Raw genomic sequence first — 3,775 nt, 5'->3', positions numbered from 1 at the left:
TTGGTTTTGTCATCTGTGTCTGTAGCTGTCTTAATATTGTTTGCTTTGCCTCATGTAAATCTTGTTTCCTAATGCTAGCCTCTGGTTTATGTGCATTAATTATTTCACTCGTGCTTGGAACTTGTGTATCTGAACTGTATTCACTAATTATCTTGACTAAATTGTCGGTGAGTTGTGCTACTGTCAGTGTTTTTCCTTGATGTTGTTGCATGAATAGGTTTCGTGGTGCATCATTACATAGTACAATTTTGTGATATCTTAGTTGAATTCCTAGTGCTAGTTTCTGCCCTGTTTTAGTTTTTATCTGATCAAGCTTTTGGATTATGTCTTCCCCCGTTTTCCATTCCCCCCCAAGTTCGTGCAATTTCTCAATGATTTGTCTTTTTTCTTGTCGTTTGTTTTCGTCTCTTAGTTGCTTTGCTATTTTTTTGGCTTCTAGTTGTTCTCGTTTGTGTTTGTAAATTGCGAGTTTTCTTTGTTTATATCTTTCTTCTACATACTTGACTGAACTTATTGCAGTGTTAATGTACCTCTCTTTGTGATGTATGTCTAATGTGTCTAACCAGTCTGCAGTCTTATTATTAGCGTATAGGATCGTCGCTTCCATGTTAATTGTCCGTGCGTTAGGTCGTTGTCTCATCAGCATGTCCAACTGTCCAAAGTCTCGTTCACTCGCAACGTTAGTGGCAGGTACCTTTGCCGCGGCGTCCCTGTACCCCCTGTCTGACTTCATGCGTGTTCTCATTTCATGTGTGCACCTGTGTAAACTTAGTTGGAAATGTGTGAGGATGATTTCTAGTGCTTCCTGCGTGTATATATTGTGTTGAATATCATCAGTGTCTGTGAACATTGTTTCATACATGCCATCTCTATGCACCTCCGCCACACCTTCATCAAACATCACAACACGCCCAGCTACCAATTCCGATGCATCACTTGACCACACTTTTAGCTTCTCCTCCATCACATCTAGATAAGAAAGGACTGCCCCAATATTTCCCTCGGAATTGATTAATCTCCACAGCGGGCCTGTTATTATTTTATCTATGATTCCAAGTGCTCTTATACCTGCTACATATACGGGGGACTCTAGATCTTTTTTAACTGCTTCTAGCAACAGGTTCCCACTACCCCACACCTCAAGGAATGACCGGAAAGAGTCCATGTAATAATACGCTGCTGCAGCGTTGTAAAATATTACATTAAATCTATTACCCTTGAACTTGGTTAGATGTACTTTATTATCTAGATATGCAGCAAATGGACTCATTACCCCTGCACTCTCGCTTCCATGATTCTCAAACGTCTTACACATCTTTCTTATAGCATCTATTGCACCACACCCACTCACTTTCTCACCCAATGCCAAACTCTCAAACGTTTTCAAAGCTTAATTACCATAAAATGCAATTGGCAATAAAACCTATTTATTTCTAAAATACCCGATGCCTGTTCCTCCGACAATTCCCCTAATTCTACAGCTGTTTCTACTAAGGACTTTCTCCATTCCTCGATGTCATCTGCAAGGGACTTGTTGACGATGTGGCGGTCAGTCATCATGTTCTTAATTGGCTCGACTAGTCTTGCAGCGAGTGCTCTCTTGTCCTCTCCTGCTTGTATCATCAAATCTTCTATCTCTCCTAAAATATCTTGTAAAACCCCCTTGTACATTTTTGCTGTTCCCCCCTCCATGTCCAGAAGCCCCAGTGTAAATGTTCCCCCCGGTGTAGTAATGTCATATGTACCATAGTGCTCGATATGTACCATAGTGTTCCCCGTATTTGCTTGTCCCGTCCGTGTGTAGTGTACTTTCGCTAGCCTCAACTAATTCTGTACCCATCTGTATTTTACTTAATGTACGTGCTTCCAACACCATATCTCTCATCAAACATTCACTCGGTAATCTACCAACATCCACACCACCCATCTTCGTTAACACTGTATTAATGATTGAACTAACATTTCTCACACCCACACCCCTGTTTAATAGGTCATAGCACACTTCTCTCACTTCATTCACGTATCTCCCCCCATGAAACGTTACAACTTCAGACTGCTCCATCACTTCTCTCATTTCCCTCTCATACTTTGCCTCTAGTTCTAATTTTGTTATTTCATTTCTTAATTCATCTATTTTGCTACCTAAATCTGCTGCTTTTTGTCTACATCGTACTCTCATGGTTGCTGCTCTCCTCACATACAATAACTTCTCTTTCGACACACACTCCAACTTCTCTCGCAATTGCTCATTTTCATCTTTAGCCTCTTGCACTTGTCTTTCTAACTCTGTAATAGTTGTCATCATTTTGCTTTTACATGCTAATTGTCTAACCTCCCGTTTCTTAATGTTTCGTATGTTGTACTGTACTAGTTGTGCTTTTGCTGTGCGTAGTTGTTTTGATTGTGATTCATATTTTTTCTGTAATCTGTAATGTTGAAGAAAGTTTTGGTGTTGCTGCCGCTGTTCTTGTTCTTGCTGCTTCTGTTCTTGTGCTTGCTGCTTCTGTTCTTGTTGTTGTTGCTTCTGTTCCTGTTCTTGCTGCTTCTGTTCTTGTTCTTGTTCTTGCTGTTTCTGCTGCTGTTCTTTGTTGTCTTCTTGCTGCTGCCTTTCTGTCTGTTGTTGTGCATCATCCAACTTGCATTGACATGGCTGAAATTCCTCATCTAAAAACTTAACTAATTTTTCACGTCTAAGACTTCTAGCCTTCTGCTTTACCCTTAACATGCTGACACGTACATAATGTTCATCACAATCTACAAAACGGTTATCAATCTTAATTAACATCTCTCTTGCAACACTTGGAGTATGTATACGTAACTTATATAAGACGCGATTTGTTACTTTATTTTCTACTGCATGCGCCATGCTAACAAATGTACAGTACACAATCTATTACCCAAAATTCTGTAAACCGAAAAGCTCTGAAAACTGGAAGTTTTTTCGTGGAGGTTGTCTGCACACAAAAGCTTGCGTTTTGTTGCACAAGGTTCACTGCAGAAATATTAATGTGTTTGGCATTACTCTTACAATTATAATATATAATAGATTGTGTACTGTATTAATATGTAACTGTAAAAATGTATAACTATAATAAATACAGCGTAATAAGCAAGTCAAAAGTAAAATTAGTAACTAGTAACTGTAATAACAATATTAATTATCTATTAATAACAACAACATAAAATGGTAAAATTCAAAATAACAACTTATCAACAATAACAACTAGCCAACAACAAATTTCATACAATTATAATATATATAAAGATTGTGTACTGTATTAATATATAACTGTAAAAATGTATAACTATAATAAATACAGCGTAATAAGCAAGTCAAAAGTAAAATTAGTAGTAAATTAACTGTAATAACAATATTAATTATCTATTAATACCAACAACATAAAATGGTAAAATTCAAAATAACAACTTATCAACAATAACAGCTAGCCAACAACAAATTTCATACAATTATAATATATCTAAAGATTGTGTACTGTATTAATATATAACTGTACAAATGTATAACTATAATAAATACGGCGTAACAATTAAGTAAGTCAAAAGTAAAATTAGTAGCAACTGTAATAATAATTAATAGTTAAAATTTGTATAATTGGCCATAAGGCAAAACAAATTATCAACAATAACAACCAACAACAAATTAACTTAGCTGGAAAAAGTGGGAACAGAAGATGGAGCTGCTCTAGAGTCTAGTAGTAGTAGTAGTAGTAGTAGTAGTAGTAGTAGTAGTAGTAGTAGTAGTAGTAGTAGTAGT

At 36.7% G+C, this 3,775-nt stretch overlaps 1 protein-coding gene across 1 annotated transcript; it reads right to left on the bottom strand.

Moving 5' to 3' along the window:
- Positions 1-4: 4 nt before the first annotated feature.
- Positions 5-1,358, bottom strand: LOC106816789 (the record flags this gene model as incomplete). Its single annotated transcript, XM_014821411.1, has 1 exon — positions 5-1,358. A coding segment is annotated over exon 1 (1,311 nt), but the record flags the coding sequence as incomplete, so codon positions are not given.
- Between the last annotated feature and the right edge of the window lie 2,417 nt (positions 1,359-3,775).

The sequence above is a fragment of the Priapulus caudatus genome, unplaced genomic scaffold (genome assembly GCF_000485595.1).
Source record: "Priapulus caudatus unplaced genomic scaffold, Priapulus_caudatus-5.0.1 Scaffold1487, whole genome shotgun sequence".
NCBI classification, from domain to species: Eukaryota; Metazoa; Priapulida; class Priapulimorpha; order Priapulimorphida; family Priapulidae; genus Priapulus; species Priapulus caudatus.
Note: the sequence above shows the minus strand (reverse complement) of the source record. Positions and strands in the feature narration are given on the sequence as shown.